Genomic DNA, 13,387 nt, shown 5'->3' on the forward strand with positions numbered 1-13,387 from the left:
GAGTTTTACCTCATCTGATCCAGTTTCTGAAGGACGAGCTTTCTTAGGAGCAATAACCGGTGAAAGGGATCCTTCAAAGTCAAGCTAGGATGGAAAAAAAAAAAGTTGTGAAATTGTACCCTATACAATATCCTCCTTAACCCCTTCAGGACGGAGTCAATAGTGCACGTTCTGATCAAAACAAAACGTAAACAAAAACTGGAATTTGCGCTATATGTCTGTTCACCCGTAGTTCCCCTCTTTCAAATTATATGCACCCACACTTATTATATATCATTTTGTTCAGGAGAAACAGGGCTTTAATCTATCATTAACTATTCATATATGGAACATCATTTATTATGAATAAAAGTAAAAAAAATGTGAGAAAATAAGATTTTTTTTTAAATTTGCATTTCCGTCTGACATTTTAACTGTGAATGTCATAATACTGTTAGGTTTTACTGCAAAAAAATGCACATATTTGTAATCAGCGATGTCTCACGAGTACAACAGTACCCCCCATTAACAGGTTTTATGGTGTTTTGGAAAGTTACAGGGTCAAATATAGAACATTACATTTTCAAATTGAAATTTGCCAGATTGGTAATGTTACCTTTGAGACGGTGTGGTAGCCCAGGAATGAGAATTACCCCCATAATGGCATACCATTTGAAAAAGTAGACAAGCCAAGGTATTGAAAGTGGGGTATGTTTAGTCTTTTTTAGTAGCCACTTAGTCACAAACACTGGCCAAAGTTGGCGTTCATATTTGTTTTTGTGTGAAAAAAGCAAAAAACGAATATTTGGCCAGTGTTTGTGACTAAGTGGCTACTAAGAAAGACTGGACATACCCCACTTGCAATACCTCGGGTTGTCTACTTTTGCAAATGGTATGCCATCATGGGGGTAATTCTCATTCCTGGGCTACCATACGCTCTCAAAGGCAACATAACCAATCTGGCAAATTTCAATGTGAAAAAAATGAAATGCAAGCCTTATATGTGACTCTCTAACTTTCCAAAACACCATAAAACCTGTATATGGGGGGTACTGTTATTCTCGGGAGACTTCACTAAACACAAATATTAGTGTTTTAAAACAGTAAAACATATTACAACAATAATATAGTCCATAAAAGTGCCGTTCGTTTGTAAAAAATGCAAAAAACTTCACTTTTACTTAAAATATCATCGTTGTAATACAATTTACCAGTTTGAAACACGAATATTTGAGTTCAGCGAAGTCTCCCGAGTAAAACAGTACCCCCTATGTACAGGTTTTATGGTGTCTTGGAGAGTTACAGGGTCAAATATAGTGCTTGCAAATTAAATTCTCTGCACTTTCTCCCTGTGTTGTCAGGCATGTCAATCACATTTTAATTAATCAAATCACATAATTACGTTAAAAGATTATTTAAATATACATGTAGAATTTTAATATATATGCATTTATAGGTATTTAAATTCTACGTGTATACTAATGTAATCTTTTATGTAATTATATGTATTTATCTATATATATATATATTTGCGGTTATTTGTATTTTATATATATATATAGATATATATAGAATGTCATTCTAAGTGTATTTTGTTACCGATATATATATATTAATAACAAAATACAGTTAGAATGAAATTACATATGCATATATAATTTATATTAAATTTTGTTTCAATATTTTATTTATTTATTTTATTATTTTATTTATTTATTATTTTAATTATACGTATTTATATATAATATATATATGTACATCTATTATATATATAATATATATACATATTATATATATGTAACGTCATTCTAAGTGTATTTTAATATTAATATATATACTTATATTAATATTAAAATACACTTTGTATGACGTTACATATATATAATATGTATATATATTATATATATAATATATATACATATTATATATATATAAAAATATATTTAATTTATTTTTACACTTGTCTTTTATTTATTTTTTATACTTCCCACCAGCAGGGGGACTGTCTGATATTTCAAACAGTCCCCCTGCTGGCATATCCACAGCCAGCTATAGGGGGCCATGTGATCGCTCTTTGAGAGCGATCACATGGCCCCCGGGGGCCTGATTTGCCGTGGGAGGGCTGCCTGGGCTGTGAGGCAGTCCTCCCGAAGCGGATCGCGGCGGAGGTAAGTATAACCTGGTGCACCTGGTGCATCCTAGGTAGTTGTCAAACCAAGGCTAAAAGGGTTTGACTAATTACTGTGGGAGGGCACCACGCCACTCCTGAAACCATAACCGATATTGTGAGCTGTACTGATTATCGTGCTCCCCATAAATAAATACATTTGACCAGTTTGACTGTATCACAAGGACAAGCAAGGTTAATATTTGAAGCCATGGCAGACAAAACATATAAAGCATATATATCCCCTAAATACATTGGTAGCTCTGAAAGGATAGTGCTCAGAACAATAAAATAAACTCCCATAATATTGTGATAACCAAGCCAAAACATAACCATGAGAATCGACTTACATTGTGAGTCCACGGAAGCTTGTCTGTGTTGTAACCCATCATATTCATAAGACAAGTAACAAACAGATTCCATTCAGAATGGTTGCTAGGACCCCCCGGTGCATTGTGGGAGTTATACCACTTGATCAGCATTTGAACAGCTATTTCTTTTGGTAGGATGTATTTAATGGCTTGAAGACACTTTTTAACTGTTGAATGGAATAAGAAACAGAAATAAGTTGATATAATTATATGAGTATCAAAAGGTTGCTAAAATAACCATCTATATAAACCATTCCAAAACTAAAATCATACAAGCTGCGCTTTAAAATTTGCTTAACCCCTTAAGGACACAGGACATGTGTGACATGTCATGATTCCCTTTTATTCCAGAAGTTTGGTCCTTAAGGGGTTAAAGGACCACTATAGGCACCACGACCACTTCAGCTCAATGGTGTGGTCTGGATGCCAGGGCCTCCAAGTTTTAAACCTGCAGCTGAAAACATAGCAGTTCCAGAGAAACTGCTATGTTTACATTGCAGGGTGAATCCAGCCTCTAGTGGCTGTCTCCCTGACAGCCACTAGAGGCCGCTTCCTCGATTCTCAGTGTCAAAAATCGCATTGAACTCACGTTGGACATCAATAGGAAAGCACTGAGTAATGCATTCCTATGGGTGGTTTAAATGCGCGCGGCATTCAGTTCAACTCGGGAGCGGACGTTGGCAGGGGGAAGGAAAGATCACCAGCGCAGAGGGAGCCCGGTGCTGGATTAAGGTAAATGGCTGAAGGGGTTTTAAACCCCTTCAGGCCAGCAAGGAGGGGTACCTAATAACCCTATAGTGCCAGGAAAATGGGTTTGTTTTCCTGGCACTATAGGATCCCTTTAATTATGTATACCAGGAGTTCATGGCTACACATGTTTTAATCTAGCTACCACGTGAAGAAGTATGAGGACATTATTAAAAACCATAGTAAATAGTCATCTATATACCTTTAACATTTATTCCACCTGATTTCAACAACAAAGATAGAATGTGAAGGCACTAGGTACATGGTTAATTACTCCTTTGATGTTTTGTGGGAGGTGGAAGGGGGTTTTAGAGCCTCTCAAAACAAAAACAAAAATATTAAAAACACTATATAGGGAGGGTTTTATATTTCAATGCAATGCAAGACTGCTGTGAGTCAGTTAGATATTACATACAGCTGAGTCTCTGTTTAACCCCTTAAGGACCAAGCTTCTGGAATAAAAGGGAATCATGACATGTCACACATGTCATGTGTCCTTAAGGAGTCAAACGTATACTGCTTCCAGCAAAAACAGCCATGAGTGCAAGCAGTCCAACCTCAGAATTTGTTTTACACTACTGCTTGACCTTGTCAAGTTGTTGCACAGTTTGTGTGGCATGTATGTATGTAAACTTGCACATGTTAAGACATACTGTGTAAAATTTAATTAAATGTTTGTTTTTTGGTTAAAGTAACCATTGCTGAGCTGATCTGCACGTCTCCATATCAAAATAAATAGTGCAAAAAAATTTATGTCCATTTCTGCGCTAAGGATAAGATCTCCCTGCAGTCACATCCTCATCGCTTATGTCACTTCCCCACGCTATTGGATGTCAGCATGCTGTGCTATCCAATCATGCCCGAATGATGCGACCAACACTGGCGTTACAGATTTCAACCCCTCTTCTGCAGTAGATGTATGTGCATTTCTTAAGCAAAACATTGCACATACATACTGCAAGCACCATGACCACATCAAATCACTGAAGTGGTTATGGTACTTGTAGTAACCCCTTGAATATTTAATAAGGTGCATTTAAGAGATTCCAAGCAAAATACACACATAGTTGTAAATTGTTGATCCAAGAGGATAATTTTAGGCAAACAATATTTTAGTACACACGTAGCAGACTTTAAAGACACATTTCAAGAGCAGGAGCAGGAATACCAGGCTATAACTGTTGTAGACTTACCCAGTTCTGAGGTTGCAATATCTGGAATACTGATTCTAACCATGGATCCATTGCTCATTTCCTGATAGGAGGAAGAGAAAAAAAATAAAAAAATAAATACATTTTTAATAAGGTAATAGTTTCTTTCACAAACAGGATCCATTCTTACCAGTGTCACTCTGTTGTGTACAGGATCTCGAACAGCATGAATGTAAGTGCCAATCGAATGGAAAGTGCAGTCATCTAAATAGGTAGATTCATGGAGCCTTGTGGAATCCCGCAGCTCAGGAACGGGAGACAATATACCTGCCTGCAGATATTACAGACATTGGATGTACAAGTAATACATGTCTTTCAAACATTAAACAGAAAAAGGGCTGAGACTGGATTTTCATAAACGTAAAATTAAAAAGGATTTTACTGCAGAGGACAAAAGCAAACATATTAAACATACCATCTCATCCATTGGAGCCAGGTGCTTGCTCAGTGGTTTGGTTGGTGTGCTGATGCTCTCCAGTGGCGTGCTCGGTCGTGGCATTGGGTTTGACATGCCAAGTGATGGAGCAGCAAGTCCTTGAATGAAAATTTTTCCAACCTGTTTAATCGGAAGAAGAAAAAAAAAATTATTTAGGCAACTATCACTTTTTGATTACTTTAAACCCACAGAACTGCAACATAGGTTTCCAGTTACTTAAATCTGTTGAAAATTATTTTCACATCTATAAAAATGGTAGTTCGAATAAATCACACAATCAATGAATAGCATTTTAAAAGAAAATTATGCCAAACATTTAATTAACCTAAAAATGCCACTTTTTATTTGCATTAGATGAAATATGCCACTTCTAGCCCACTTCTCGACCCCAAAAAATATTTATTTATGTAATGACTGCCCAGCTTGCATTTTAAGGAAATATTAATGATTTAATTAAATTCCTGAAAATAAATAAACTAATAAAACCACTTACCCGGACAACGCCAGTGTACAGAACCAGGTTTCCATTGGTCTCCAACACCACCATTGTGTCAAAGCTCTAAATAGAGTGAAAGTGGATTTTAGAAATATTGCAGGTAAACACTTGCTTACATACTATTAAAAAAAACAAAATAGTAAACACAGGAGTAAAAAAAAAAAAAAAACATCTAAATAATCTGAATAAGAAAATCTGCAATGTTTTGGCATTTAAGTGTTTTGCTTTTATTTTAACATGTTTTTTTGTATCTCCTTTTATATATGCACGTGGAAGATACAGGTGTCATTGTTCTTTACATCGATTACCTGTACAGGAGCAGCATCCTTTGCAAAAATGCTAGTGAGAGAACCAAAGATCAACTGTGACTTGTCGTTGCTTTCTTCAAACTTGACCATGCTTAAAAAATAAACACAGTCAATAAGCACACTGAGAATTATAGAAATAAACAAACATAATGAAAACCCATCACTCTAGAACATATCAGGATGCCTAAAGCCACAGTTCAATTTATCTGGATAAAAAGGGACTAAATGGTTGCAGTCTTAAAAAAAATAAATCAATAAATAACTTGCCCCTTACTTTAACTATCATAGTAAATGGGCTCCTTTCTCACTATTTTACTCCACATAACTCACCAATGATTTACACATCATCTTTTTTTTCTGCATTTAACATTTATGAAGTATTACAATCACACAGAGACAAATATTTCATACAGTATATCACTGTGATTGAGCAAGACAAGATACAATCAAATATTTTTTAAACATTCTACTAAAGTTGTCCTTCATTGAGATCTGGATTAACTCCATACATTTCAGTTAAAAATTAAATTAAAGGACCACTATAGGCACCCAGACCACTTCAGCTTAATGAAGTGGTCTGGGTGCCAGGTTCCTCTAGGATTAACCCTTTCTGCTGTAAACATAGCAGTTTCAGAGAAACTGCTATGTTTACAAAAGGGTTAATCCAGCCTCTAGTGGCTGTCTCATTGACAGCCGCTAGAGGCGCTTCCCACTATGATTTTCACAGTGAGAAGACGCCAGCGTCCATAGGAAAGCATTGAGAATGCTTTCCTATGATACTGGCTGAATGCGCGCGCGGCTCTTGCCGCGCATGCACATTCAGCCGATTACGGCAGAAGGAGGAGATTCCCCGGCGCTGGAAAAAGATACGATTTTAACCCCTTCCTCACCCTAGAGCCTGGTGGGAGGGGGCCCTGAGGGTGGGGGCACCCGCAGGGCACTATAGTGCCAGGAAAACGAGTATGTTTTCCTGGCACTATAGTGGTCCTTTAAAGGAAATAAACTTGTTTATTTCGTCATGGTGTCCGTGTGAAGCTGAATAGTTTTGAAGTATAAAAACCAGAGTGTGAGGGCTGGGAAAATTAAAAGGGAGCAAAGTCATTTCAGACATAATACCATCTAAAAATATAATTACTCCGTAATATAGTAAATCAGTAGGATTACTCAGGCCAATGCTTACCGTAGTTGGTGCTTGGACTCTACTAGGAAGCACAAAAATTTCTGGCCGCATAGATCCGTTGTAATAAATACTTTTGTTGCTTGAGAGTTCTTTTCTCTTTTGATAGGAAATAGAAAGAAAGACACTATAAATTAAACACAGGGAGGTTCTGCATCTGTTAATGTACTAAACTCTCTTTAAACTGTGATGGATTACCCTCTAAAAACTACAAATCACTCATCAACCTCATTGGGTCTATTCACTAAACAACCAATTGAATTGAAAACCTGCTAAAATAACCAACCTGTAGTCAAGTTGGAGATTTCTTTCAAATCATCTTTTTTCTTTAGTGAATATTGCAATCCAATTTTCAATTTGCTGCAATTCATTAGGTGTATAAATTCCCAATTGCTCTAAATTGCATGTTTTCAACCACTGCAATGTCTTTTTTAGCAGAAGATATATTTTTTAAAAAAAAGTAAATTTATGACAAAGCAGCAATTTTAGTTTGGGAATAAATATGTGATCATCCTCTGCAGTCAATCATATCGGGAGGGAAGGACATACAACAGCACAGTACAAGGACATACAACCGCATAGTAGGACAAACTGCAATGGAAGAACCTATACTAGACTTAACAAAAAACATAACCAAAATTGGTCAACACCCCAATCGTGGGTATTTGTAAGGAATTTTAATTTTGAGATTTCCTCCTGCAATGCAAAATAAATACAACAGTGTATATATTTTGGCTGGTAGTACAACTTTTAAACAGACAACGTCAAAAACAGCACAAGACTATATATACCCATATTTAGGTTATAATGTTGAATTGTGAAATATATTTTATATAAAAAAACAAAAAAAGGAATAAAATGCTGCTTATTGCAGTATTGACGGGTCGTTGGCCCTTGCAACTTTAAAGGGACACTCCAGGCACCCAGACCACTTCTGCCCATTGGAGTGGTCTAGGTGCCAACTCCCACTACTTTTAACCCTGCAAGTGTAATTATTGCAGTTTTCTATAAACTGCAATAATTACCTTGCAGGGTTAACTCCACCTCTAGTGGCTGTCTACTAGACAGCCACTACAGGGAACTTCCTGGTTTCTAGAAGAGGAAACCTGTGCTAGAGCGTCGCTGGACGTCCTCACGCTATGTGAGGACCTCCAGCATCGCTCATTTACCCATAGGAAAGCATTGAAATGCATTTTCAATGCTTTCCTATGGGGAGCGCTAATGCATTAGGTCTCCCCGGCCAGTGGGCGGGATCAGTCTCGCCCACCGGCCAACGCAATGCGGCGGAGGAGAAAGCAGCGACGTGGGACATGGTAAGTTACTGAAGGGGTTTTCACCCCTTCAGCAACCTGGTATTAGGGGGTGGGAGGGAGAGGTGACCTGCAGTGCCAGGAAAACTGATTGTTTTCCTGGCACTGGAGTTTCCCTTTAACAGACACTCCAGAACCCTATGTGTGAATAGTTTGTCCTACTTTTTTTATTTAAGACAGATTTGTGAATTTAATTTTTATTTTATTTGGGAAGTTGAGGGTCAATTTAACTGCTACGTATCACCATATCACAGTAGGACTTACCATTATTGGTTCCAAAAATATATATAAACCACAACTGAGCCAGATATATATCACTGGGCAATACACCTATAGTCAAATATCTGCCCACCTCCAATCCTCAGACTGTAGGCTTGTTTAAGCAGGGCCTTCATCACCTCTAAAATTCTGTAATGTAACGAGCTGCAGAATACGTTGGCATTATATAAACAACAATAATAATTATGATTGGGATGCAGAAGGATTGTACCTTGGTGAAAGTAAATGGGACAATACAAATACAAATGGCGTTAAAAAAAAGAATCTGTACATTTAATTAAGTAAAAAAAAAATGTAATTAAAGGGTTACTCTAACCATTTTCCTATCTTTGCTTAATTTTCTTCAAAATGCCCTATTGTACACTAGTTTGTAAATGGCAATAATACTTGATAAATTGCTATAAATAAAAACATTACATGAAATTCAGCCCGTCTGATGTCTTGCCGCTTCACTACCTTCTTCTCCGTGGCCCAATCAAAATGTTTCTCATAGATTTTTATTTATTTATTTTTAGGCGGAGGGGAGAGCAAGGCTTCCCAAGTCTGTTACCAACGCGCTGTCAACAGACATAGATTTTGCACATTACATGTACATCATAGAAACATAGAAACATAGAATGTGACGGCAGATAAGAACCATTCGGCCCATCTAGTCTGCCCAGTTTTCTAAATACTTTCATTAGTCCCTGGCCTTATCTTATAGTTAGGATAGCCTTATGCCTATCCCACGCATGCTTAAACTCCTTTACTGTGTTAACCTCTACCACTTCAGCTGGAAGGCTATTCCATGCATCCACTACCCTCTCAGTAAAGTAATACTTCCTGATATTATTTTTAAACATTTGTCCCTCTAATTTAAGACTATGTCCTCTTGTTGTGGTAGTTTTTCTTCTTTTAAATATAGTCTCCCCCTTTACTGTGTTGATTCCCTTTATGTATTTAAATGTTTCTATCATATCCCCCCTGTCTCGTCTTTCCTCCATGCTATACATGTTAAGATCCTTTAACCTTTCCTGGTAAGTTTTATCCTGCAATCCATGAACCAGTTTAGTAGCCCTTCTTTGAACTCTCTCTAAGGTATCAATATCCTTCTGAAGATAGGGTCTCCAGTACTGTGTACAGTACTCCAAGTGAGGTCTCACCAGTGTTCTGTACAATGGCATGAGCACTTCCCTCTTTCTACTGCTAATACCTCTCCCTATACAACCAAGCATTCTGCTAGCATTTCCTGCTGCTCTATTACATTGTCTGCCTACCTTTAAGTCATCAGAAATAATCACCCCTAAATCCCTTTCCTCAGATGTTGAGGTTAGGACTCTATCAAATATTCTGTACTCTGCCCTTGGGTTTTTACGTCCAAGATGCATTATCTTGCACTTATCCACATTAAATGTCAGTTGCCACAACTCTGACCATTTTTCTAGTTTACCTAAATCATTTTCCATTTGGCTTATCCCTCCTGGAACATCAACCCTGTTACATATCTTAGTATCATCCGCAAAAAGACACACCTTACCATCAAGACCTTCTGCAATATCACTAATAAAAATATTAAAGAGAATGGGTCCAAGTACAGATCCCTGAGGTACCCCACTGGTGACAAGCCCAAGCTTCGAATATACTCCATTGACTACAACCCTCTGTTGCCTGTCACTCAGCCACTGCCTTACCCATTCAACAATATTGGAATCCAAACTCAAAGATTGTAGTTTGTTGATAAGCCTTCTATGTGCAACAGTGTCAAAAGCCTTACTGAAATCACATTCACAAGGGTGAAAATAGCCTCCCGCACAAAACTGAATGTGCAGCGTTTTAAGCAGAAACGTTGCCATTACAGACTCCTACAACAACCACCACTTCTAAAAGCAGGAGTGGTCCTGATGTTGGAGCAACCCGTTAAGTTAAAATAAATGGTCCGTTCAGTTGTCAACGACTCCTGCTTTCACCTGAGCAGCAAGCAAATCTTTGGCTCTCCTGCTTTCACACAACAACGTTAAATTATCAAGAAAAACAGTCTGTAGCATACAAGCTTACAAAACACATTTAAATAAAAAATTTAAAAATTACAGCGGAGGAAGAGTTCTAAAAACTAGCTTATTACCTTACCTTAAGGAAAAACTATCTTGTTTTTCAAACCTGCTAACATACATGGGTACACGATCTAGTATATTCTTTGCACTGCATTTCCTACCTGGTGTGTGTGACAGTCTCAGTCCAAAGATGGTCAATGCAGAGCTCTGGCACAATAGGTTCTGTCTCTGTACAAAGAAAGTCACTAGATGTACTGTTGGGAGAATGAGAAGCACCAAGTCTCTTTGGCGAAGGGCTGTAACTGGAGAAATTGAATCTCTGTACCCCTGAAAATGAATGCACCCCTAAGGCAGGCGAATGAGACCGGCTGAAAATAAGTAAACAAGAAAGGGTTAGAGAAACAAGCCATTTGATTTTCAAAATAAGCGGATTGCAATAAAATAAATAAATGTTAAAAAGCACTGGGGACTGATTTTGCCATTTGTGTTCTTAAAGGATTACTATAGGCGCGCATTAGACCTCCCCATAAGAAAGCATTATTCAATGGGGATTCCGGCCCCATCCTCATGCATAGCACTTTTTGTGTTTTAAGAACCCGGAAGTCCCTCTAGTGGCTGTTTGATAGACAGCCACTAGAGGAGGACTTAACCCTACAAAGTAATAATTGCAGTTTATAAAAACTGCAATAATTACACTTGCAGGGTTAAGGGTGATTGGATTTGGCACCCAGACCACTAAAATGGGCAGAAGTGGTTTGGGTGCCTGGAGTGTCCCTTTAATGCTCCTCTATGAGATGAGTTTGATTTGCACAGCAATATCTGTGCATGTGACCCTTGTCCTCAATGCTTTTGGATTGTGCTGATTAACTGAATTTAAAACAAAAAGTAGGGGGGTGGGAGACAGCCAGAAATCTAAACACTAGTCTGGACCATCTCTTACCACTCAGAGAAGGTGGATGTTTCACTTTGCATTAATGGTACAAAGCCATCCAAACTTGGAAGGATGTGACAGCCTGTGAGCTTATATGCTCATAGATTAACAAATGACATTTATTTTTAGAAAACGTAGCACAATAATCGATTGTTGCCTCACCTTAATGCAGCCATGTTGGAAATAGATGGAGAGTGGGAACGGGACTGAATGCTTGGTGAAGACACTGAGCGACTCTGGCTGTGGAGGGAGGAGTAATTCTGGAATGGAGACGCTGTAGGAGAATCTGCTTTCGACACGCTCCTCAGGTGAGCTGCCAGAGAACTGTTAATCATCCCATGTTGTGGAGTGCCGAGTTGGTCAGGATACTTCAAGACAGAATTTTGTTCCTGTGTAAATCAGACAGAAATGCAGCTATTCTAATCTGTTCAAACAAATGTACATCCTGGACCCATTCATATTTAATAAGCACACTGGTACCTGGAAAAATATCAAAGTATTAAAAGTGTAAAAAAAATAAATACAAAAATAATAATAAAAAAAAAACCTGCTAGTCCGACGTGGAAAAGTTATAACTAATATTTTTTGTATTAGTTTTTTTTTTTGTATTATTTTTTGTATATTTTTTTTTTATTTTTTTTGTTATGTAATGTATGAGGTACTATTAAATATTTTTACATTCATCCTCTAAATTTTCTAACAATAGGATTAGACTAATGGAAACTGCCAGAACATTTTATAGAATATATAATCTACCAGCTTGTGAGCAATTCCATGTATACTCAATGATGAATAGAATCTGCAGCAAACAGTGGAATATTGAAGAAGAGTATTGTAAAAAAATCTTTGGGGTTGGCGGGCATGTGACCCATTCTTAACTGACACACAATACTTATGCAAACAAACACATTTTAATAGACAATGCAGGGACATTATAAGAACACCTGTGCATTCTTCTATTCCAGGAGTTCCCAACCCAGTCCAGTATTTAGAGATTACCCTGTTGTGTCTAAAGTGTTTTTTTTGTTTTTTGTATAATCTTTCTTCTAAAAACACCTTAGACACCTTAAACTGGGTAATCCATAAATCCTGGACTGTTAAGGGGTACTTGAGGACTGAGTTGGGTACCACTGTTCTATTCCACACTACAATGGTTTCTGACACAATGCAAAAAGTCTGCAATGTATTTCACGGTGGTCTCCAACACTCAAGTATGCCTGTTAATTGACTTACTTTATTGATTAGAGGTAACACTACCAACTGCTTTACAAACAATGAATTATGCTGAATATATTTTTATTTACATTTATTTTCTCTTACCTCTGGCTTTACTTTCCGGAGAGCCCAAACAGTGTGAGAACCTTGTACTGTGTCATATGTCATTACAATGGAAGGTTCAGTACTGGTGAATACAATTCTCATGGTGTTATCTGACACATATTGCACTCGTGAGCTGCCAAATATACCTGCAAGAAGACAAAAAAAAGATAGACATAACATGAAAAATGTACTTTCTGGCTCTCAGGATTGTAGAAAGCTCTAAAGAGTTAACATCAAGCAAATAATATGGCTGCATAAAGAAAGACAGATTTCATAATAAGAACCAAAGCAGAAATCCACACTGACCTCCAGATCTGCAAACCAGGGGGGTTATCTCATCTAAAGGATGCAACATGCTAAACATGGTCGGCAAAGCTTCTCTGAAATATAAGAGTTTATTGTCATGTTTATTTACGTTAAAAACACTACTAGTGATCAATAGCAGACAGACAAAAAACAAGCTTGTGGTGACCAAGTTAATAGAAACAGTTATGCTACAATATTAATTCTCTAAGCAATCCTCGAGGTCCACTAATGTACCAGAATCGTCTTGGAACAGAATTTGACAAATCTAGTACTCTGATTCTTGATTGTTTGAAGGGACACTATAGTCACCCAGACCACT

The 13,387-nt window shown here is 37.4% G+C and overlaps 1 protein-coding gene across 2 annotated transcripts in view; it reads right to left on the reverse strand.

The window, feature by feature from the left end:
• ANAPC1 (anaphase promoting complex subunit 1) overlaps nt 1-13,387 on the reverse strand; it is a 97,357-nt gene that overhangs the window by 65,576 nt on the left and 18,394 nt on the right. For both annotated transcript variants that reach the window (XM_063443671.1, XM_063443670.1), the window contains exons 7-18: nt 13,069-13,142; nt 12,763-12,908; nt 11,605-11,831; nt 10,673-10,879; nt 6,896-6,991; nt 5,716-5,806; nt 5,405-5,470; nt 4,891-5,031; nt 4,606-4,746; nt 4,458-4,518; nt 2,497-2,684; nt 10-84 (exon numbers count right to left, since the gene is read on the reverse strand). In XM_063443671.1, the coding sequence (XP_063299741.1) occupies nt 10-84; nt 2,497-2,684; nt 4,458-4,518; nt 4,606-4,746; nt 4,891-5,031; nt 5,405-5,470; nt 5,716-5,806; nt 6,896-6,991; nt 10,673-10,879; nt 11,605-11,831; nt 12,763-12,908; nt 13,069-13,142 (1,513 nt within the window). The remainder of the gene's footprint in view (nt 1-9; nt 85-2,496; nt 2,685-4,457; nt 4,519-4,605; nt 4,747-4,890; nt 5,032-5,404; nt 5,471-5,715; nt 5,807-6,895; nt 6,992-10,672; nt 10,880-11,604; nt 11,832-12,762; nt 12,909-13,068; nt 13,143-13,387) is intronic.

This window comes from Pelobates fuscus, chromosome 2, assembly GCF_036172605.1.
Source record: "Pelobates fuscus isolate aPelFus1 chromosome 2, aPelFus1.pri, whole genome shotgun sequence".
Classification (NCBI taxonomy): domain Eukaryota; kingdom Metazoa; phylum Chordata; class Amphibia; order Anura; family Pelobatidae; genus Pelobates; species Pelobates fuscus.